This window comes from Corvus moneduloides, chromosome 5 (assembly GCF_009650955.1).
Source record: "Corvus moneduloides isolate bCorMon1 chromosome 5, bCorMon1.pri, whole genome shotgun sequence".
In the NCBI taxonomy this organism is placed as follows: domain Eukaryota; kingdom Metazoa; phylum Chordata; class Aves; order Passeriformes; family Corvidae; genus Corvus; species Corvus moneduloides.
Genome location: NC_045480.1, coordinates 33,463,727 through 33,486,875, shown reverse-complemented (window position 1 = coordinate 33,486,875; position 23,149 = coordinate 33,463,727). Strand labels below are relative to the sequence as shown.

The 23,149-nt window shown below is 39.6% G+C and overlaps 1 protein-coding gene across 1 annotated transcript in view; it reads left to right on the top strand.

Annotated features, from left to right (window-relative positions):
• The first annotated feature begins 996 nt into the window (after window positions 1–996).
• The window catches only part of WWC2 (WW and C2 domain containing 2), a 95,563-nt gene continuing 73,410 nt past the window's right edge, over window positions 997–23,149 (top strand). Inside the window, exon 1 of the mRNA XM_032109915.1 lies at window positions 997–1,379. Coding sequence (XP_031965806.1) covers window positions 1,249–1,379 — 131 coding nt within the window. The 5' untranslated portion in view covers window positions 997–1,248. The remainder of the gene's footprint in view (window positions 1,380–23,149) is intronic.

The following is a 23,149-nucleotide window of genomic DNA, read 5'->3' as shown; positions in this document are numbered from 1 at the left end:
GCAAATTAATAGAGCTCATTAAGCTACCTTCTATCAGCTGAACCATGGTAACCAGCCTGGGGTACTCTTCTCCTGTGGCAAATGAGAGATAAACACTCAGTAACTCACACCTGGTTTCTATACTTCATGCGACTTAGCTGCTTGCTTTTCAGGCCACAACAGTCCAGGGCATACACGGTGTACACATATTCTTCAATGGTGCCTCTCAAAAAAAACCCAAACCCAACAAACATACAAGAACAAAACCAAAGACACTAAGTTTAGGTACTTCCGTGGTTAAAGAGGGGTTCCCATTTGTATTTAAATTTTGAACTCAAGTATTTTAAATATCAAGGTCCTTATCAGGAACCCTTGAGCCTTACTAGAGTTTAGCGAGAGTTCACAAGGATGAAAAAGGGAGGTTAGCGGGGCCTGAATGGCTGGGAGAAGGAACTCGACACCGCCCCAACTCAGGGCAAAGCTGCCTTTTCCCGGGGCACGTTCCCCGCACTCCCAGGGCCAGGACGTGCCCCGAGACAAAGTCTCCTGCGCCACCCCATGCAGGGCCGCGGCAAGTTCGCAGACAAAGAACGGGACGCGCCGGTGTCCGTCATGCCGGGGCGCTGCTGTCCCCCGCGGGCCGGCGGTGACCGCGGGGCTCCCGACCCCGCCAGCTGCCCCGCCAGGCTGCGGGGACGCGGCCGGAGGGCCCGGGAGCGCCCGTCCCCCGCGGGGCGTTGCCTCCTGCCTCCACGCCGGCCGAGCCCGCGGGCGAAGCTCGATGGAAGCAGGCGGACCCCTCTTGCAGCCTTTCCCCCGCTCCTGCCCGCCGTCCTGCCCTACGCGCTGCCTCACCGGGCGCTGCCGTACCGGATCCGCGGCCGCGGCCTGCCCGGCCCAGCCCGGCCCAGCCCGGCCCGGCGGGCAGCGCGGCCAGGGTTAACCCTGAGGAATGCGGCGGGAGGAATGTGCATGCAGATGAGATGGATGCTAATCTCATGCTAATGAGCGGCGGCCGCGGCCGCCCGGGGCTCAGCCGGGCTCCCCGCGCCCAGACAGCAGCTGGGCTCCGCCAGCAGCCCTGACCCGCCGCCGCGGCGCGGGCGAGGCGGCAGCCCGGGCATGGTGGACTGAGACCCGGCCGCGGCACAGGGCTTCTCTGGGCTTCCGCGAGCCCCCGCTCCCGGCCTCTTCTCCGGCCGTCGGGGCTTTTCCCGCTTCCCGTCTTTCTTTCTGTCCCTATGGAGCAGCTACCCCCGCCGTCCGACCATGCCTAGGAAAGCGGGGAATGGGCAGCTTCCCTTACCCGATGGCTGGGAGGAGGCGAGGGATTACGACGGCAAAGTCTTCTACATCGACCACAACACCAAGCAGACCAGCTGGATCGACCCCCGGGACAGGTGGTGCGCGGGCAGGGAGGCGGCGAGGCCCGGGCGGGGGGTGAACTCGGAGCGGCCCCGCCGGGGCAGCGCCGGTGCGGAGGGGCGGGCGGGGGGCGCGCCGGAGGGCCCCCTCTCGGGACAGGGAGCGGGGGGCAGGAGAAGCCCCCGCTTGCAGCCGGGCACACTGTGCCCTCCTTCCTACCGGCATGGGTACAGCCTGGTTTCTAAGCCCGTGGCGTGACTTGGTGTTGGGGCGGAGAGGGAGAAGCCTGTAGAGTTCCTCCCGGAGCGGCCGGGGGTCGCTGGCATTTGGGGAGTTCCCGACAGGTACCAAAGTTTGCGTGTCCCTCCCAAACCGGAGGCGCTGGGTCCTCGCCCTCCCTCTCCCCGGGGCGCTGCCGAGCGGGGCTGTCTCCTCCCTCCAGGCTGGCGGAGCATCCCGGGCGCCGGGGCCTGCCGTGTGCCCCCCGCTGCCCCCCCTGCAGCGGTGTGCGGGGCTGCGGAGGCCGCGTGTGCTCGCTAGGCCTCGGCAAGCCCAAATCCGCTCAGCCCCCGCCAGCCGGAGCCCGGCGTGTTCGCAGCCCCTCCCGGGACTGAGCTCTGTAAAACTCCCGTGGAAGTGCTTCAGCGAGTGAAGTACCCTGCACGAAGGCTGTTCGCCCCGGCGTCCCGGGGGCAGGTCTGCCGGCTGGACAGGGATGCTGGCTCTGTGGGTCGGCTTCAATGACTGTTTTTTAGTAGCTGGATCACAGGCGCACAAGATACCTATTGCAAAACATATATTTTGTCCGAAGTGGTGCTGAAAATAATTAAACCCCAAAACTTTGTGCATATTATGAAATACAGTGTTGCAATTGAAAGCAGCGCAGTCTTATTAAAAAAAAAAACACAACAAACTTTTAACAGACATTATACATTTATGAAACAAGGAGCAATGAATTATAAATGAAGGTCTTGGTTTATATTTCTCAGGTGTACTTAGAAAAAGTAGTTGTGAGGAAGCTTGCTGGCTGCAAGTTGCAGAGGGAAGTTTTGACGAGCATCGTGTGTAAGGCCTACTGCTCAATCTTACTTGCTATAACAGCAAATTCCAGTAGTGGCAAACTTCATGCTTAAATTCCTCTGTACTTCACATCATGTTAATTACCTTGTAAATATTAGTGAGGTGATAAGGTATACAGGACAATGTTATTCATTACACCTGGTATTCTTGGGTGATTATTTTTTTTAATGCAGGTGCTATAAAACTTCTGGCTTTACTGTCTCTAGAAGTAGTGGATATGAAGTTTTGTTTAGTTTTAGACCTTAAATGTGTGTTTTCAAAGCAGAATAGAAGATAGTATGATTGTAGGGTAAAGCAAAATGTGGAATGGAGTGTACTTGTTGTAATACTGCCTCAATGATTATACTACTAATTTAATTTTTTAATACATTCTGCAGTCCTGAAAAGTTCAAGAGTATTTGTATTCGATCGTAAATTTTGAGTCTTCACTCTCATTAACAGAATAGACAGTGACGTAACACTTGTGTGTTTCCCATCCTATAGGGATAGGATAAGTATTGTTTCATTAGTACCTTACAGTGAAAGGGAAACCAAGTCTTGAGACTTTACCTCCTTGGCTCTCATTACAGGTTATAAAGACCTTTATCAGAAGAGTAGTGTTTGAAATAATTGTTAACCTGTGTCAGTCATGCAAAACAAATAAAAAGGGATTTTGCCCTAGGTCCTTAAGAGAATTCATGCTTTAGTGTACATGGCTCAACTGTGAAGCTGAATTGCCTGCACAGAAGAGAGACTGACAAGCCCATTTGATGTGCAACTTGCAGTATTTGTATTTACAGTATCTCTATTTGCAGTCTGTATTTCTATTGGTGACCTGTTTCAGAAAACATAATAAGAAATTAATGAAAGTCTTGTGATGATTTTGCTTTAGATTCAGTTTTATCCTCCATGTATTTGGAGAATACATACTTGGAAACCATACAGGACATAATTTGGGCTTGCTGTCAGAAAAGTTGAAAAGTGATTTTCCAAGTTTGTCAGTACAATAAAATCTGAGTTCATGCTGTTTCTAAAACTTACATTAAGTTATCAAAATGTAAGTAATGGATTCTAAAGAATGACTGAAAACACGTTGCCTCATCTGATGATAGTTTAGGACTTTTTTTTCCCCCAACTATTTTCTCTCATAGACATCATAAAGTTTTCATGATGTAGCTGTGGAATATTATAGTAGATAGGCTTCTAAATTGTTTCATTGGTAAAGCAAGTGAAAAATAGGTAAGTTTTTACAGACAGTATTCCTTCTGATGTTGTTACACTGCATTCCCTGGATGATTACATAGAAAAGGCATGCTTGATGTTCTAAAATAATCTTGATTTAGAAGATACAAATACTGAAGACTAGTGCTGTGAGACATTAGCCATATGTTCGTAAATTGCCAGGTGTATTTGAGCACAGTTAGGAACGTCTTTGTTACTAGTTTAAAATATTCACATCTAGAAATAAGAGGACAGTTGAAAATGCCATATTTGAAAGCTTCTTGGAAAATTGTATTTGTGGTTGTTGGGTTTTTAAAATATTTTTTCTCATGTTCTTTTCTAGACTGTTCTGATAGTACATGTATTTGTTACTGCTTAGATGGTGCAGGTCTGTTAATATAATTATAGCCTTGTGTACAGCCATGGAAAAAAAACTTACTTCAGCTGCAAGCTTAGGACTCGCTTTTCAGTTTTGCCCACTTTATGTATCTGAATAATCCCACTGATGTTAGAGAATCTGACACTTTCAAGGGCAATAGTGACTTAACTTGTGTTTTAGAAGTGGTGTGGAAGCTCGAGGGTCTTTAATGTTTTGCACTGTTCAACAGTGATTTTCTGTCCAAACACTTACTGTTCTGTGCTGATTTGTTTTGAAGGCTGGTGGCCCAAAAGAGAGGGCACTTTAAGATATATAATGAGAAAGAGAAACAAAAAGGCAAGAATGTGAGAGTTGTAGTAACATTTTCACTCACTAAACTTATAGATGTGATTTCTTTGTTTATGACTCCCTCAAGCTACAGCAAACTGGGAACTTGCTGGTCATGACAGTTCTTCTGGAACTGGCTTATTGTAAGAAGGGAAATAGCCCAAAGTATCAATTGTATCCTGCTACTACTTGATGAAGATATTAAAAGACAGCTATGGACTGAAGAGGGTGAAACGGATGAAAAGGGGGAAAAGGGTTAGAGGAATGCATACTCTTTTTTGAAGTTCCCTTGAAAACTCTTTCAGGTTCTTGGGATACTGATTGAGGTATTGCTTTGGGTTTTTTTTTCTGATAATTAATAGGGGTTTGGGGTGGGACAGGAATTTGAAAAGAAAAATTTTTCTTTTTTTTCTGTCATTCAACACATTTGAAGTAGGCCTCGTGTTTGTTATATTCCTTAGTGGAACCAACAGAGTAATGCATGAAGGAGGAGTGAAATGGGAGATAGGAATCTCGGTAATCTGAATTTTTCAGCAGCTGGATGATGCTTGGTTTTCTTACCATAAATTCAGGGTTTCTGATGTCTGGGTTTCTACATAATAAATAGTCCAATGCACACTGCTGATCACAATTGACTGAAAACAGACGATTTTTTTTATAGCTTGCCTAAAACGAGTTCTACATCACAAATTCTGAAGCTGTGAGTAATCTTCATTTTAATCTTTATCTGCACTCCTGTCCCACTCCTGTCAGTGGTAAGGAATGAGATGCTATGAAAACAAAACTATCCTTTCTGTTCTCACTTCGCTTTCTACTGAGGACTAAAATATTTTAAAAATACATTTGTAATTTGAAATAGTTCATAGTATACTTCTGCTAAAATGTTTTGAGAGTACTTGCTAACTGTGTAACTAAGAAAGAGCTCGAGAAGCATTGGATGTGCAGAAACCAGAGAACTTTACGAGTTAGATTGTGAAAGAGTTTGCTTTGTGAATAGGGAATGCAGTTTCCATTGCTGCTTTCAGCATTTGAGGAGGTGAAAACACTACAATTTTTTGCATGAGATTCTGTAACTTATGCTAGATTTGTCTGAATTAGAAAATTTACTAGGTTTCAGCAATTAAATGTCGCTTGCCCTTTTTCCTTAGAAAAGAAGGGCAGCTTATTCCTTACCTTCTCACTGGAGCTTGCTTTCTCTTGTCCTGTGAACAGCAGAGACTGTGAAGACTGAAGATACTGAAGCTGAAGTTATTTGAGCTGGGAAACTTTCATCCTGTCTCATTCCTGAATACTACTGTAGCTCAGGGGTGCATGGTAAAAGACTTTCAGTCACAGCAGTAATTGGAGTCGTATAAGACACTGGGCTCCTTAAAGGTAGCAAATAAGAGGCAAGCTGAAATCGAATAACATGGTGAGAGGCATCATCAGAGACTCAAAGATACATTTGGATTGATTCTTTCTTATATGTAAGAAAGCTGTGCTGTGACAGATGAGTAAAATAATAAGTGTTAGTTATTACAGTTTGGAAGGGATTGATCTTAATTCTAAGTGCTAACCTCAACATTGATGACTTAAGGTACCACTACAGCAACTATCTGATAAGGCCTTTCTTTAGGCTGCTGCTTGCTAAGAATGAATTTAATGGCAAACCATCACTAGTTTCTCACATCATTTCTCATTCCCTTCCGATCTTCCCTTCCCTTGTTTGCTAGTAACTGAGGAGGGCGTGAGGGTTTTTCATTTTTGATGGTGTGGAGCTGCCAAATGATTGTTTCAACATACTTTATGATATTCAAGCTTTGATAAGCAATGGTCAACTTGCTCTTTTGAAAAGTTAGTAGAGAATCCTTTAATGGCACTCCAAGGTGTGCAGCTTGCAATAATCCTGTAGTGACAGAGGGCAGTATTTTTTCCCCAAATATCTGGTTTTTATCCCAATTCTACATAATTTATTCCTGCCTCCTTGTCTGCTCAGGGATGCACATGCTCCCTGTGAAACAGTCTAGTATCTCATTCTGATTTCAGTGACAGGTTGAGGACTGCTTTTACTTAATTGATCTATGTATTTATTCAAAATGAAACCCATGATGCAGGTACTGAACATGCAATGAGAGACTAGCTGTGTCTGAAGTTCTGATATCTTCATTTGTTTATCCAGTGTAAAGTAGAATTCTAATATTGTGGTGCTACTATAGCTGTGATAGCATCAGACAGTGTTAAAATACAAAGTGATGGTGTATGTGGGTTTTCTAACCAGTCTGTCATTTACATAGGGCTGTGTATTGTTGATTCTAGCATTAGTGAAAATGGCTGAAAACTCCGAGATAACGCTTTTGTTCTTTATTTCTCTGGGAGTGATAGAGCTGCATTGTGTCTTTCATCTTGGAGCATGTGAAATTAACAAGTCAGGAAATGATGCAGAGTATTTGCTTATGTGCACAAAGTATGTACTGCTGGTCACAGCCAAGAACTGTGACCTGGTATGTGAAGTGGGACAAGTGGTAAAGGCTGTGGTTTATCCAGACCAATGTCTGTAGTACTTGCCTACCAGAGCTATTTTGATTTAAACCTATCTTGATTTACAATATTGTTACAATAGTTGTCATGCACAACATAAGACTTAATGAGAAGTTGTACAAGTGAAGGAAAATAGCAAGAGTCAATGTATATATCAAATATGAAAAATTATTTATAACTTTAGAGATCTCTACAGATTGCATTACGAGTACTTGATTTTTTTTCCAGTTAAATAACCAGTCTTCAACTGTTTGGTTAAAATTCTGTGCTTTGAACATGATACTAAGGTTATTAGAATAAGATAAGAGGATTTCTCTAGTTCCACTTACTAACGTTTTTAACATCAAGAGAAGTTGAATTTTGTGAAAAGGGTTTTGTTTTGGTTTCTTGCTACCTTTTTCTTTTTAGCCTAGAAAAGTGTTACAGGTATTTGTGATTTAACAATTTATACATTACACAGATGACTGAAAACTGGACTACTACTCCTGGAAGTAATGGAAAAGATTGAAAATGGACAAACATATTTACATACAGTAATATTTCCATGGTGATACACTTTCAGAAAGGCAAGAATAGAAATTATGCCAAGATTCCACAACTGTTATGCTGTGGTGTTTAAGTTCTTATGAATTTAAGCAACTTGGAAGGGAAGTAGAAAAATATTTCAGGAGGATAATGCAGCCTACTGAGTCCAGACTGGCATGGTTCTGCTTACATGTCTTCCTGCCACCAAAACTGACCCCAGGAAGTGATTTGGCTAAAATGAAATCCCTTGTTTTTAGGGTTGTTTTCCAGCAGAATCAGCATGTTGTGTCACTGACTGGGTAGTAATGCTAGTGTGAGCCAGGAGGCAAGTCCAGAGCTGGTAGCCAAAGGGGAGAATGGTGCTCTAGAAATCAAGATGCAGATCAATCCTAGTTGCCATGGAACTATTGTCTTAGGTGTCCATTTCTTTTGTTGAGTGTCTCCTTTGTTTTCTTGTGCATGTCTTTGTGTTCATCTTTCCTAGGTGAGCCAGTAGTAAAACTGTCACAGGTGTCCTGATCCTAAATATGTTTTCTGTCACCAAGAAACCCTTATGATGCTGCAGTATTTTTTACTGATCTTTAAAATGTTTGTTGCTGTGAAGCTTGTGTTGAAGAGGAATTTTGTAATTGCATGGTTGCAGAATTAGTTGATTTTTGGGAATGTGCTGCTGTTGACAATATGCTTGTGAATAGCTAATTTCTACTGTTTATGGAAGTAGGTGAGAACTTCTTTGATGCATTTTGTTCCTAATTATTCATAAAATGTGTTTTATGCTCTGGTGCAAAGTGTCTCACCAGAATAATGGCGTAATTCAAGATTTTTAATGTCTTACTGTGTAAAGCAAACTGGAGCCATTTGTCCTCATGTATTTGAGGTCGCCATCTGTATGGACAGATTGACTTGTCCTTCATTTGGAAGGAGCAGCTATTGGCTGAAAAGAGAAGTTATACAGTAGTTGTGGTTTTCTCTTTTGTGTTTCTTCAGTAATTTGAAGGGATTTGCATTGTGGGTGTTGGGTTTGGGTCTTTTTAAATAGCACATATTCGATATTGATGAATACTGTTGCTCTTCCTTTTTCTGTGCAAAACCATTAATGATGGTGAAGTTCCTACCTGATGAAGTCAATCTCTGACTCTTGTTTTTAAAAGAGCTTCCTGGGGGAGAGATTCCTTTTCCCTCTTGTTTAAGCGTACTTTTAAAAAGTTAATTTGCTTTTGGAATTTTTTTGTTGGTTAGGACTTGCGGGCTAGAGGTAGTCTGTCAGTTTATTCTGTCAACTGAAACAATCATTTGCATTTTATAGACCAAGATCAGATGTTGTCCTTTGAACTTGGATACTGTTTGTACTTGAAGAAAAGCAACTTCATCTCATCAACTCTGAATACATATTGTATTCAAAGTAATTGTGTGGGTATGTAAAGACACATTATCTTGGGACAGCAAACTCAATCTTCTGTATACTCATGCTGTGTGAAATACAATATTTCAAGTTGGACTTGCTTTGATATGTCTGTGCTATTTTTCTCAATTCATGAAATAAAACTTCAATCTTTATTTGAAAAACAAAAAGAACAACCTACTGGAATGCCTTCCATAATATGCTGATTGATCTGGTAATCATGCTTTCAGTGTCTAGAAATACCAGTATTTTTTTACTTTCGGTATAGGGGGAAAGATCTAGAAGAATCTGTATTTTAACTAAACTCTGTGAGGACATTCTTTTTATATTAGCAACTTTCTCTTTTTGTTAATGAAGGAGTAGTACTTTTCACACCTATTGTTTCTTTTAAAAGTACTTCCAAGTGCTAAACTGTAGTCTTGTCCAGATAAGCCCATTTTAAGGCTTACAGATCTGGCTGGTGAAGATTTCTTACTCTGATTCAATGGTCATAAGAGCTCATAAGAGCTTACCTCCCTCATGGAGCTGGGAATGTCTGCCTGGGAATGGGGCTGTTTTTAATCATATGGCAGATGAACTTTTGATAGTCTGCAAAATGTGTACAAGCACATCATGCCATATGGCAGAAAATATGCCCAGTGCATGATGAATGTCGCCTGCCTTTTTGCTAAGTGGCAGGCGTATGTCTTAGTAGCATCTTGTCAAGATGGGTTTGACCAAAGCACAGGTGTTCCCTGTCGTATAGCTGCATGGCGGTGTTTTTGTTGGGATCACATGGTGGAGGAACAATTCTAGTCTCTTCTTCCTGTTGCTCTCTAGGCCACTTCTGGGCAGGGTATTTGCTATGTCATTCTCTTAATGCTTCCAGAAGAGGAGGTATGACCCACTTTGGCTAAAAAAGTGGGCATTTTAACACTGCTCACTGTCTGTGATGGACTACAGAAAATTGTCAGGGAAAGACATTTATTTATTCTTGATGGGGAAACAATGGGATGTTGTTTTTTTTTCCTTTGTCTGGTACTGCCAATGGTTAAACTGCAGCGTAGCCCAGAAATGTCTGTCTCGTGAGAGGCCACGATGATCTGATCTTATTCAAAGCCTGGTCCCTTCATTCTAAATGCACATTTTCTTGATCATGTGAAACACCTCTATGCAGACTTACAATTTTTTGCCTCTTCACCGATGTTAAAATGTTTCTGTGAAAACTCTTAATTCCTCTCAGAAGTAACCCTGTGCAAAATTTGTTGGTTAAAAACCAGTTTGTCTCAGAGGCAGAGATGTGATTCAGATTTATGTGGTAGATTTTTGAAAGGCTATTATTAGCCAATTAACTGTATTTTTAAAATGCTGTTATTTAGCAAGTGGTTACAGTGTCATCCTGTGGTTTGATTCATGTTCATGAGCCATTCTGACTGTAGCCTGACTCTTGCAGAGCCTGACCAAGGGGTTGCTGGTTTTGGCTTCTGTTCCACAAAGTATGCAGCAGAGACCAGTTGTCAATGGAGAAAGGTTTATAGTACAGTAAGGCTGAAACAGCTGGGAGATGAACTAGAGAGGGAATATAGAGATGCTTGTGATACCAAGTTTCCTTGTGAGCTAAGTGACATTTTTGTTTCACAGATTATCCACCACTCAAGTGTACTTCTGTTGTCATATGTGTGTTGTTACTTGGGATGTGGTCTAAATTCTAAGACATTTTGTCTGTCCTGGATTGTTCTGTGAATACCCAGCTTGAGGTATCTCTGTGTATGTACATTATTTCTTGGTAGAGCACTAAATAATCTGCTTTCATTTTTTAATTATTTTTGAAGAGAGATGGCAAACATCCTATGAGAAACTCAGGAGACTTCAGAAGTTTATAGGAAGCATTTTCTCAGTATAAATGTATTAACACATTACTTGTGTTCTTAATTTATTGTTAAAACTGTGACAGAAGTCAGGGTCTGCCTAAGGGCTCTATGAGAGTTAATTATGCTTTTGTGTCCTCTTGGGAATGTACTCCTGTGTGTACTTAAGCCCACTGTCCATCCTAATCTGATCCCCGTATTCCCAAGACCTATACAATGTATATTCAGTATAGTCACATGTTACAGAAAAGCAAAATCAGGTCTGTTTCAGTTCATTCTGTTAGTGCTGTCTTAATGCGTCCTCATCTTGTACAGCAATTTGTGATACATTCTGAATTATGACCTTGCAAATGTTGTTTGTGACTGTATTTTTTCTGAGGTTTAGTTTAGTTACATTCCCAGTAATGGAAAATTTTATTGTGTGTAGGTTCTGACCCAAATAGTACTTTGGATCTTCTGTTGCTTGAGACTTCTAGTGTGAAGTGCAAAGACTTGCATATAGCCCCCTTTTTTAGTTTGGATGGAATCGTACAGTGGAAATGAGTTCTAGTTTGGAGTGCTATGAACTTCTCTCAGAAAGGTTTGCAAATAAGTTATGGTATGGGTTTAAGGCAGAAAACTATTTAGTATTACATTCCAGAATGAACAGTGACAAACTGACAAAACTGGCATTGGAATGTCCATAGGGTTGGAGTAAGATTAAGAAAATGGGATAGTCCTCAGATGATATGATCTCTGAGGGTCTGACTTGAATTTCACCCTTCTGAAGTAAGCTACAGTGTTCCCTTTAATTTATGGATTAATTAATTAATTGGTTTGAAATGTAGACATGTGGAGAAACCCCAGAAATCAATGTCTTTTCTTCTGTGTTTTCACGTCTTAATGTTGCTGGTCAGTAGGAGTTTTGTCAAAGATTTTCATATTTCCCACATTCTTTTGCAGTTTGCAGCTATGTTTTATGCAGAAGTGGCAGGCTGAGGTGGTACTTTAGTGGGCTACAGCATGAGGAAGGATCATTTGGAATGGAAGTATAAAAGATTTAAAATATATTTGTCTTAAGCATTGAGGAGTAAATGGGGATACATAAGAGAATGCAACTCAAGGCAGCAATCTGACAAGGAATAAAGACCTCTTTGTCATGTTGTGGGTATTGCAATGTTTGAAATGAACTGCTAACACATTTACGGTCATTCTAGTGAGTAGTAGAATGCTATAGATGTGAATAATCATCTGAAGCCTCTACAGAACATTCCTGAAATAGTGTTTTAATGACTAGAGATATTATGGGATGCAGGAAAGTATACAAATACCACAAGCCTTTTAGCCAGGCTAGCCTGGTCAGTGGTTTACTACTACAGCAAGTAAGGCTTAATGTGCAGGATTACTTAGTACACAGTAAACAGATGTTATGTCCACGTTTCTGAACTCTGCATGTCCTTTTCTGGTTTTTTGGGGGGTTTTTTTGTCTCTGTTATTGATAATCCCTCGGCTCTCATTTTATATCTACTCTTTGAGAGAAAGATAGTGAACTGAAGTTTGAGGTTTGCTAAGAGGTTGTTGGTTAAGCAGATGTTAGCTAAATTAATGATGCTATGGTCTAGAAGGTGGATGAATTGCTGATAGCAAAAGAAATTATTATGGTGTTATGGATTTTGGTTTTTGGTTCTTGCTTTTCTTGTTTGCTTATGTGGTTGTTGTTCGGCTCGCTAGCATGACTTACAATGATGTAAAATGAGCCACAGGCTTCTGTGCTGTAGCAGGTTGCTGATTTGCATTCAGGACCTGGCTGGCCTGTTGGCTCATACATGAAAGACATCAAAACTTTATTTTTCCAGGCAAGACTTTGGCAAGAAAATGAGCTTGGAGGAAAAATGTAGAACAGTTAGGGATTTTTTAATGCAAAACCCTTAGAACATCCTAGATTTGATATTTCATGTCTTTTTTTTTTTTTTTTCCTCAGCCAGGTTTTGCTGAAAAATTATAATGTATCTTCTTTCTGGTCAAAGTTGTGGTGCCTAGTGGCTAGTATTTTTAAAAATGTAGAAAGAGTATTTTAGAAAAGAAACAGCAACAATGAAACAAACTTGAAAAAATGCCCTGAAGTAATGTTCCTATAATCAACATTTGTGATTAATAATTTAATCAGTTTAATCATTTTATTCTGAATTTGGCTGGTGTCCTAGTTAGTTAAGCAGCTTCATCTAGCTGCCTGAAGTTCTTGAAACACTTCCACTGCATGTGTCTGATGTTGAGGGATGACAGTATTTAAAGAACCCTTCTTGTGGCAGAACTTATTGAGGTAATAGGTCATTGCTTATTGAGGTAATAGGTTTCTAACAGATCTTCTGAGAATAAACTCTCATAAATAGCTATTTTGTAATACTGTATTTGAAGTTTTTTAAAATGGCCAGTATTAGAACTTTGCCTGAATGCCCTCTTTTTACTTAGGTACGATAAGTACCCATCTGTTTAAGACTTGCAGAAATGCTTAAAGCTGATGTTGCACAGATGATAAACACAGTAACATTCAGATACCATGAAAGGCTTCATGTGGTCTTGATGATGGTGATGTCCTGATGGGTATTTTGATTAAATAATAACTTAGTACTTAACTTTAAACATGAGATGATTGGATACTTGTAAAAATTTTTGAAGGACAAGAAGTTTAAAGGGTCCTGACTTAAAAATGGTTGCATCTAAACACAGGTATGAGCACATACCTTGGAAATCTAGTCCCATGGTCAACTGAACTGTAGTCCTGACCGTAACAGGTCATAAGTTTCTTTTGGACCAGCTGATCCAGAAGTCAGCATTGAGAGATGGGAGCAGTACTTAAGCAAGTTTCACTTCATTATAGAGTTTAGCAGCCCAGGAGGTTGGAAGCACTCTGAAACCACACTTTTCCCAGTTGAGATGTACCCAAAGAGCATTACCTCTCTTTTTCTCTTTGGAATATCTCCTTTGGCTGTGAATCAGCCTGACATCACTTGATGATGAAGGTAAAAAGGAATATTGGGATGGTAAAATCTTTCAAAGTGCCCATTTCTATACTGTGTGATGTTTTGTCTTTTCAAGAATGTCTGCACTGAAGTCACAGAATTCTGAGCAAATTAAGGAGCATATATAAGCTTACTGCTGTTGTGTACAAACTCATCAAGGTCCAAGTGAGGCAATTTAGGGACAAATTTCCTCCTCTAGTGTTAAGGCATTTGGATCTGCTGTAGAAATATCCTAAGAATATACCCGGTAAGAGAAATCAGATATTAAGTTGGAAGACAGGAGAGTGGGCAGAGAGTCTATATGATGAATAACAGTCTTTATTTTTAAATATTTTTTAAATCAAAAGAAGCAAACACAAAATTTTACAAAATCCATGTTACTGTTCTATTTCAGAGAAACACATTAGTGAATTACTATATTTCAGTTCTCCCTGTTTACTTGAGATATATTTGATTTTCATGTGAAAACATGTATACGTTTCTTTCAGAGAATAAAATGGTTCATGATATGATTGGGGCAGTATTTGGCTAACACTTGTCAGTTTGGGTGGTCTGATACAGAGATGAATTTATGAAAGAGAGAAGTGAGCCTAGCAGACTCTGAAGTTTTGATTTTGTAAATAAAGTTTTGTACTAGTAAAGGCTGAAGGTGTTGCCCTTTCCATGTGTTGCTTCTGTTTGACACACCCCTTTCAGTCATACTACACATCTGTTTGTGCAAATTTGTTGTCAATCAGAGTAGAAGGGTTTAAAAGCAGCAAGAACAAAGATGAAAAAGATCCCATTGAAGATCACAGCACAACAAAACTTATACTACTTCTGCATCAGTGAAAAGTCAGTTTACCTTTTTTTATAAAAGTTGTTATTATTTTGAAAAGATTCATCATCTTAACACAATCCCGGAACGTTGTGGAGACTAAGGATAAATTAGGTATAGAATGTGTACCACATGAGTACTGACTTTGGTCTTCCAAACAAATGTTAAAGTAATAGCAGACAAATGAATTTTTTTTTTTTTTTCAATAGAAACCACAGTTTTAACATGGAAATGGAATTAATACTGTTTATTGTATAGAAACTGATGGGCCAGTATATAATCTGCATCCCGGACGAGCTTTAAAAATATTTGCAAATGGAATTGCAATTATTTTCTGCATCAGAAAAAAAATTGTCAGTGTAGCCTGGGATTTGTGGGCAAACACTGGAATAGGTTGCCCTGAATGCTTGTGGGCATGACTCAGAGCACCCTGGTCTGATTTGAGAATTGTCCTGCACTGGGCAGTATGTTGGACCAGACGACCTCCAGGTGTTCTTTCCCTTCATTTTTTACCAGGCATATGTGGGTAAATGCGGCTTTATCAGTGTTAGATCATCAAATTAACTAGACATCATAGTTTGGAAAAAGATACTAGTTTTGGCAAGGTGAAGTGTTGGTCGAATCTGTTTAAATGCAAGCAAAGTACTTATTACCCTTCCCAACATGAAGTCCTTAATCCCAAACACCAGTGCCTTTAAAGGACAGATTAGATGATCAAGTAGCTGTGGGACAAGGAGACTAAAATGTTCTGTATTGGAATGGGAATTATAAGGGTAGTTGGAGTTTTTAGGTGCTGTTTAGCAGCGTAATGAGAGTAACTCAACCACTGTTCACTTCAGTAGTGTCTAAAAAGATTTAAAGCTTCAATTTGGTGTAGCTATCAATTCTACAAGCAAAAATACAGAAATTAAATTTCTTTGTTGCTTTAAAAACCAACTCTGCTCTGTTTGATATCAATATAGGTCTCCGACACCCTGGAGTTACAATGTACTTCTAATAACTTGAATTTTGGAATTTGGTGAGGAAAATACATATTACACCTAATGATTGGCTTATTAAGGATACCTCTGTATGAGCTACCTTATTTGCAGTATAATGTTAAAGTTATTACTAAATGTACTAGAAACATCTTGTTACAATTTTTTTTTCTTGTTCCTTCAAATGTGACTTTGGAAGGGACAGCATTTTAAAGTTTGTTCCAGAAGGCACTTTGAGAGATGGGTGATTGAAAAGAACTCTCCTGAATGGCACCTTGCTGTACTGCATAGATCATAACAGCTTTTATTCACCACTGTGATTGTTTTTTAAATTACTACCTGTGGATGAGTACTTGAAAGAATTGGCCTGCTGGCTACATATTTGGTTTGATTGAGGGCTATCTTGAAGTTGCCTTTAAATTACATGGGGCTCTTGATGAGCCTAGCATTTTCTAATCTTTTTTTGTATTACATGGTTTGTTTTGTTTCTTAAATTCTTGCAATTTTAGGAAGAATAGTAATTCTATCTTAATTTATTTTTTTGTTTTAAAAAATTATGTCATTTCAAGCGAAGATGTACAGAAATGCTTCTTTAGCAAGTAATAGTTGCTGCTTATTTTGCATCATTCTTTCACTGAAAGTCATGAATTATATAACGAATAATTATTATACTAATAGCTGCTGATGGACTAGAAACTATTTAATTTCTAAGAGATACATTTGTCATAGGGATAGCTCCAAGTGACATCCATGACAGTGGTGTTCAAAAGCAAAACTGCTTTAATAGTTTATTGAAAATATCAATAATGCAGTAGTGTGTTATGTGGACATTTAATTGAACTGTCACTGATAAGCCAGGCAGAAGAAAAAGGAAAAAATGAATGTCTGAAGACAAACTGACAGTTGAAGTTGGTTAAAGTGTTTAAATAAACTTTTTTTTTTTTCAGAAGTTACAGTGTTGGTAAGTCTATATAAAACATTCCATTCTTGTTTTGATGAAAAATTTGTGTCAGAGGCTCTTTTGGGAGTGTAAAAACTGGGAATATTTTATTGCTTGTTAGCCAGTGTAGTGGTCAGGAATGTGGAAAAGTCAGATTCCAATCCCTTTCCTGAGTCAGAATAGCTTGGTGCTGTTGAAAAGCCATCCTACCTGAATGAATGAGGTACCTGAGCATCCCAGTTCTGTTTCCTAAGCTGCCGTAACCCAAGGCAACAGGAAAATCCAGTTTTCAGTTTTGGAAATGGATCATTTTGAAAAACTTGAGGGGGGAAAAAGCAGACAAATAAACAAAAAGAAACAATGCTGTAGAAATTCCTGTGGAATGTAATCATTGTCCTCTAGATAGCATTGAGAGGTGTGCCTGCCAGTAGAAACATTTAACCAATCAAAGGCTGTCTGTGATCTGTGTAAATTCCTCTCAGATTTGCATCAACTGCAGTTCCCAGCTTCAGCTGCCGAGTCCTGAGTGCCCTCTGTTCCTAGAATTTGATCTTCTCTCTTACATTCAGAAAATAGCTTGAGCGAATAAGCAGAAGATAGGAGTGTGATGAAAAGATGGGGTTTTAGCCTGTTCAAATATATTACTCCATCTGCGTGAATAGTATGGAATAAAAAAAAGGTAGGTAAGGGTGATAGCAGCAGGAGAATGCCGCATTTTTCAATGCTCTGAAATCCTCAATACATTTAGTTTGCTGGCAGCTTAACAACACAACTGGGATTATTAGTGACTGGCAGAAGGAGCATGATTTGCACTGGATGGTTCTTGTTAGTTCTGCTTTTTGGGCCACAACAGTAAAACAGAAGGGAACAAAGACATAAAGGTCAGGGTTGGGGTGTTTAAGTCTTTGTATTGTCTTAGTGGGGAGTTTGCAGGCTACAAACATCTCCCCTAACCTCAGCTGCGGGATTTCCTTGACCCCTCTCTACCTCATTCTGCACCTAGTGACTGCAAATCATGCTCTGCAAAAAATACTCTGTCCCACTTTGCTCTTCTGACAGACAGACTTGGCAGCCTTTCTGCCTAGCATGGGTATCACAGGAGCAGCCTGCCACATGAATCTTCTTGCCTGTGTCCCTGCTGTCCCTGCAGTTATCCATTCTGCAGCACACTCTTGGTTACAGCCATTCATAAGTATTTGGGCCGTTTATAAAGGGCTTTGGTTATAGCTTAAGCATAGTAAATGTCAGTACAGTAAAGGCCCTTTGGACATCAATTAAGCTTCCTAGTCAGGTTTGTGAAAGGAAGAGATTTTGTCTTCCCAAAGCCCCGTGAAAGAATCAAAAATGCCATAGCCTGCTTTTTTCAGCTGGCACAGTGGATTGCCATGCTCCATCAACCAGACTAATTCTTTGGCTGCCAGTGAGGGTCACCAAGCACTGCTGCTTCCTTGTGTATCTCCCAGCAGCTGGCTTTAGAGGGACAACAGGAAGAATAATCTGGGCATGGAAAAACAAGGAGATAACACTCTATTTGTCTCTGTTGCACAAGGCCATGCATTTCTTCTGCAGGTTCTTGTCCAAGAATATGGTGTCATTATCAGAAGTTATATGTGGTGGTGTTTGGGTTTGGGTGGGCTTTTTTTGTAGTTATTAGGATTCCAAATAGAATCTGTCTCTGCTGGTATGAATGGGTTATTGAAAGCAGCAATCGCTCTGAGACAGAATGTGTATGTGTAGATACAGAAATGCTAATAATTACTGAAATACTATAGTGTTAAAAAATGATCAGTACTGTTTCTCCCCTGGTACTCGTAGACTGCTCTGGTACCATTTGGTAGAGGTCTCTAGTTCTTGTTGCTATTTATGTAAGTTTATCTAAACCAAACCAGAGACATTGTTACAATCTGCTTATTGCAAATACAAATGATAGAAGTACAATTACTTTAGTATAGAGAAAGCAGTATGGTGAAGGAGAGAAAATGTGGTGAGCAAAATGAAATCCTTTTTGTATCTTTGGCATGAAGCAGTGAAGTCAGCAAAAAAGACAGGACTTGGACTCTTTGACCTGGACTTTTAGTAAAGAGCAGAGTTTTCCCACTATTCAAGGGAAAAAACTGATGAAACACAGAAGTTGGGTTGGGAGAGAATGAAATTACCATGTACTGAAAAAGTTGGTGAAGAGGTATGCAGATCATGTTTAAGAAGGAATGCAAATTTTATTTTATTGCAAACTCTGTCTTGCTTCCTTTTTGTTTCTACCTACAAAAGTTCAGTTCTTCATATCATGGCACAGAAAGAGATGTTTGTTGTACTGACTACTCAAAGCATGATTTGATCAACTCATAAGTGTGTTAAAAATATTTTGAACCATAGGTAAAAGAATGGGGTTTTCATTAAGCAAGCATGTTGTGCTGATGATTAACTTCTACCTCTTCAAGTACTTGACAGAAGATCAGATCTTGTTTTTAAAGGCTGATTTAAATCAATCATTATTCTGTCCAGCAAAATTCCAAGACCACCTTTGAAAGCTCTTTTGCGAATTATTCTTCCTCACCCGAGGTTATATTTGTCAGATCAGGAAATTCCAGCTTCTTCTCTTAAATTTACTAGGGAATCCCTGGAGCCTAAAATTCAGAAAACAGGTTTTTGCTGGACTGTGAATAATCACGGTCCTCTCTTTCTTCCCTAACTTCTTCACATGCTTTCTAAATTAGAACTGTAGCCATGCTGAGTGCCTGCAGATAAGCTAAAAAAGAACTGCATGGACTGTCACGAGCTTGGAAATCTGTCCTCTTGTTAGTCAAACTCCATGCTCATACACATTCTGACTGAATGTTAATTTTCCTTGTATTTGTTTTCTTTACATAGCATACTGTAGAGCATTGAAATGCATGCAGACACCCAATGGTATTTTCAACAGATTAGAAGTTTGTCTCCTATTTAATTACAGTGTGCCTACTTTTAAACTTCTCAGTACTTCTGGAAATTGTTTTAGATGACTGATGTTTATAGGATGAGAGTCAGAAGCCTAGCCTCCAAGTAGATACATTTTATTTTAAAAGCTTGAATGATACATGAAGTAATTTCCTAAAGGAACCTAAGGATATTATGTAGAATTGCAGGAAAAATAGTAACATTAATATTTATGTTAAAGATTTTTCACAAAAGCAACTGATGTAGATTGATTTATGAGAGCTAGTAAGAGCCTTCCATTGAGAAATTGAAAGAGAGTACATAAGTAATTGGATAGTAGAGATTTGTATCTGGACTATCTGTTAAGAGCAATCTTCTCTATTCAGTTAAAAAGAATAATAAATGGCAAGTGGAGATGTAATGGTTATCTTGGCAAGGAGTGACTGTATTTCCACTGTATGAGCTAATGCTGAGGTTTTTTCATTACTCAAACTGTGTAAAAACTTTACATCTAACAAAATACTGAAAGTGATTTTTATGAAGTATTCATTTAAAAATACCATGTCTAAGAAATTCCAGAAGTCTGTGAAATTGCAGCTTCCTAGTTCAGCTGAATTTATTGAAGCATTGCTTATATGGCAGCTTGCCTCTTACAGTACAAAAGATGTGTACAGTGTGGGAGATTACCGTTAAATGAATTGTTTGTGCTTAGGTGCTGTTTTTCTATGAAAGTGCCTCTGCTCAGTATTTGAGACAGCATTGCAGTTTTTTGTGTCATTAGCAATTGTTTTTAAACTGTCTCCTTACGAGCGCCTCATTCAGGAACTAGTTTGGACTAAAAAAAGTCAAAATGGCTAATGTAGAGGCTCTCAGAGAAGGACAAAATATATTTTTTTTATTTTATTTTGGCACACATGACAAAAGTCAGGTAATTAAAGTATTAATTGCATACAAAGTTTGCTTCTAGCCTTATCCAAGGCAAGGCTGCCTTTGACTTTGGTGTAGATATTTCCATGGCTTGTTTTGTGAAGTTTTGTATCCTTTGCAGGATTGGGCAATTAACTGATTTACATTATTCTAATTTGAAATTCAAGTAGCCAGTAGATCAGGGTATTAGAATAAATAGAAATTTTCCTAATTGCTCAGGCATTTGCATTTCATAGTCCAACAGCAACCAGCTAAGATTCATTGTTAGTCCAAAAAACCCTCAGCCTACCAAAATCAGCCTCCTAACTTTCACCACATGAAAACTTTACAAAGCAGGTAAGCATTTCTCCAATTTTGCTTGCTTAGTCCTGTCTGTCTGGTTTTAATAGCTAAATCATAAGGAGGAGGAGGAGGTGGAGTCATATATGTTGCAGCAGTGCCTGTGATCTCCATCAAGAATCAGGGTTTCATTGTCTTTTAGGAACTCTTGTTTCATAACCAATTCACATCAATCTGAATTCAGACTGCAAATGGTTCTACCCTTTTTCTTGTATTGGCATTTTTACTGGTAGTGGACTGGTTAGGAAGCTTAACTGGTTTAAAAAATTAAAAATTCAATTTCTCCTCCTAGTTTTTTTATTTGAACTGACTTACTATGGAGTCATATAAGTGCCAGAGAAGAGGTATGAACATGTAGCATGGAGGAAAAGCAGAACTGTGACAGCCAGGTTAGGTCAACTTACATTGTTATGGAATTGTAGTATTTGGTGTGGCATTAGGATGGGGCAAAAATTATTTTTCTCTACTCAAGTTACACAATGATGAAGTTTTAAGCTCCAAGAAACAAAGGCGAGGCAGGAGTGAGTGCACATGTATTTATGCATGTGCATATGGTTTGGAAGTGCGGCAATAGCAAAGATTTAAAAATTGTATGCAAAAAGCACAGTCAACTGTAAGATCAGAGTAACTCTCATACAACTAGTCCATTTGGTTTGCTCCACCACATGCCTATCCTCATGGTGAATTTTTTTTCATTATATTCAACCTAAACTTGTTTCAACTTAGGTCTTTTTTCTCTCATCCTTCCACCATGTCAACCCTTGCAAAGAGTTGACAATCATCTTGACAGTCATCTCAAAAACTTCCTTGTAGGTAGGCACAGGCTGCTGCTGCTGCATTGCTCTGAAGCTGCCTCTTCTCCAGGCTGAACACCCCTCAGTCCCTCAGTCTCTTCACTTCAGCTTGGTGCTTGGGTGCTTCCGCTTTCCCCTGGACTTGCACCAGTTAGATTTGTTGATGTTTTTCTTGCCACAGAAGATCAGAACTGGGTGCAGTAATTGAGATGCTGTCTAATGAGTGCACAATAGAGGAGTGCACTCTTTTCTTGACCTATTGGCCACACTCCTGCTGATAGGGTAGGCTGTTGGCCTTCTCTGCTGTCAGGGCACTGGTTCACTGACAGCTCACTGCCCCAGAGCTGCTCCCCAGCTGGTCAGTCCCAGCCTCTATTGCTGTAAGGGACATTTGCTTCCTGGATGCAGGACTTTGCATTTGTTGATACTGAGTCTCTGAAGGTTCCTGTTGGGCTGTTCCTGTAGCCTAAGTCCATCTGAATGATGTTCATGTCTTGACTGTATTGATTGTTCCTACCCAGCATGGTGTCATATGCAAGTCTGATGCTTTTTCCAAATCATTAATACAGATGTTAAACAGGACAGGTCCCTCCAATAGTCCACTTCTTACTGGCTTCCAGGTAGAATACAATCTGTTGACCACTAGTCTGAAGAAAGTCAAGCCTGATTTGCAGGCTGCTGTTGCAAAACTAGGACAGATGAATTGGGACTGTGTTTTTAATCAAAAGTGAAGACTAGCTATGATTTCTTTCTTACAACTCAAGATGGAACTCAAACTTGTTAGTCTCTTGACTAGGTTAGCTTTCCATGGTTAGTGAAGTTCAATTTTGACCATATATTATTTGCCAGAAATGGGATTCATGTAAGTCTAAGAAATGTCAACTTGAAGAAATGCTTCTAAAAAACTTTGCAACTATAATTCAACACAAGCAAAAAAAAAAAAAAAAAGTTAGGCAAAACTCTAGTGATTCATTATAAAAATGTTCAATAACTAAATGGTTATTAAATAAGAATAGACTAAAGGGACTTCAAGGATATTTTTGCTTATGAGTTGCAATGCTCACAATATTCTCTGTAGTAAGACAGTTTTAAGAATACTTTCTAGTAAGGTTCAGTTTGAAGTATGTGCACAAGACCAAAGTATTTTTCTTATTTTTCTTGTTTCTTTTCATCCTGGGAAACATTCTCTTCACTTTCATTTTGTATGTTAACTCTTAGGATTTGTGCATTATGTGTTCCTCTCTGTTGCCAAAGAATAATACTGCTATTTTAGTGGCTATCTTGAAAAATATCACCTGTTTTGGTTGGTTGGTTATCTTTTTAATCCTTAATGTAGAGCTCAGCAGATTCTACATGGTCAGAGTCCTTTTTCAAAATTTATTTTAATACAAGGTACTGTGTCTGACACAGTTTCTGTCTTTTGGAATTCCAATTTGAAGTTATAACAGCCTTGGGAAAGGAAGAAGTGGCAGATTTAATTCATCCATCTGCATATGCTAGAAGATGAGTGAATTTAGATTAGAAACTCCAATAGGAAGATGGTTGCATCTGGAATATCATATTTACTGTCACTGAGAATCTGTTCTTTGTAATTTTTGTCAAATCTGTTTTTGAAAGCAGTTATGAGTTATCAAAAAAATGCAGTGGCAGTGAGGTCCAGCTATGATTGTGTATTGTGCAGAACTTTGTTTTGAGCCTGCTCTTCTGTACTCTCTGCATGTGTTTCTTGTATCATGAGAAACAGAGTAAGGGCTGCCTGTTCCTTTCATGTGTTTGGTATTTCCATTCTGTGAGCAACTACCACGATGAATGACATCAACCT